At 36.0% G+C, this 1,371-nt stretch overlaps 1 protein-coding gene across 1 annotated transcript in view; it reads right to left on the bottom strand.

Moving 5' to 3' along the window:
- AHCTF1 (AT hook containing transcription factor 1) overlaps positions 1-1,371 on the bottom strand; it is a 119,161-nt gene that overhangs the window by 84,880 nt on the left and 32,910 nt on the right. The window contains exon 5 of the mRNA XM_012001227.1: positions 960-1,167. Within this exon, the coding sequence (XP_011856617.1) occupies positions 960-1,167 (208 nt within the window). The remainder of the gene's footprint in view (positions 1-959; positions 1,168-1,371) is intronic.

Here is a 1,371-nt window from a genome sequence, read left to right on the forward strand (position 1 = left end):
AAGAGCTGATAAAAGGATAACAGCAAAGAGAGTTAAGATATACTTCCCATAAGATAAATTACTCAATAAAATATATCAATATGCCTTGGGAAAAACGGAGAAACAAATCAATCGACAACTTAAGGGCCAAATAGGCATCTACTTAACTCTTAACACAAATTAACTTAGCTACAAAGTATCAATATAATTATATTTTTGGGACTTTTTGACAGCATAAAAAATTTAAAACACAAGTATTTTGTAACTTTGATTTTTAAAAATCCTTTTTTTCCCCTCTCAACTGAGAATTCTTTATTCAGCTGTTACTTTACATAGATGATGATTAGGAAGGTACTTCTGAAAGAACTCATACTATACACACACAGTCATGTTTCTGTCCTGTAAAGGGGATCTGTTCTGAGAAATGCTCATCAGGGATTCAGTCATTGTGCAAACATCATACAGTGTAGTAACACAAACCTAGATGGTATAGCCTACTATCCACCGAGGATACGTGGTATAGCCTGTTGCTCTTAGTCTACTAACCTGTACAGCATGTTACTGTATGGAATACTGCAGGCAACTATAACACAATGGTAAGCATTTATGTATCTAAACATTAAAAAGGTACAATCAAAATACAGTAAAATTTTATGAGACCCCTTTCTTATATAAGGTCTGCTGTTGACCAAAACACTGTCAAGTTACAAAGTCATGCTTTACTAGCATGTTAAACACAATGACTGTAATGCCTTTTAAATAAACACTGAAAAAAATCAAGCTAAATTCATGCGCTAAGTCACCCCTTTATGGTATTACATTGATTTAATGCCATGAAAAATTAGTCATAATCATTCATTCAGTCATTAATCTACCCATCCTTTTCTCACTATGCTAATTTTTAAATATTAGCAACTAAGTACAAGCTATATGCAAAAGAAACTACCTATAACCAAGTAAGGGAAAAAAGTTATACTTACTCTCTCTTCATGCTTTTCATGTTCCAAAGCGCTAGATAGCCATCGGAAAAACCCACAGCAAGCTGATTTGTCCTGTTTATGTAGCTGAGAGTTGAAACGGCTGTTCCTGTTGGACTTACTAACTGGAAACACAGATGGCGCCCTTCTCTCATCACACTTTCTCTAATGTGTGGTACTTCCGCTGGGATACCAGTTAGAACTTCAAGATCTAAAACCACAAATTAGACAAATGAAGTTAAAAAACTAGAAAAGCAAATGTGTCATCCATTATTCAAGCTGCAAATGAAGTTAATTGAAATCAAAAGATTAGTGATATGGGCCGGGCGCGGTGGCTCAAGCCTGTAATCCCAGCACTTTGGGAGGCTGAGACGGGCGGATCACGAGGTCAGGAGATTGAGACCATCCTGGCTAA

Source organism: Mandrillus leucophaeus, unplaced genomic scaffold (assembly GCF_000951045.1).
Source record: "Mandrillus leucophaeus isolate KB7577 unplaced genomic scaffold, Mleu.le_1.0 Scaffold655, whole genome shotgun sequence".
NCBI classification, from domain to species: domain Eukaryota; kingdom Metazoa; phylum Chordata; class Mammalia; order Primates; family Cercopithecidae; genus Mandrillus; species Mandrillus leucophaeus.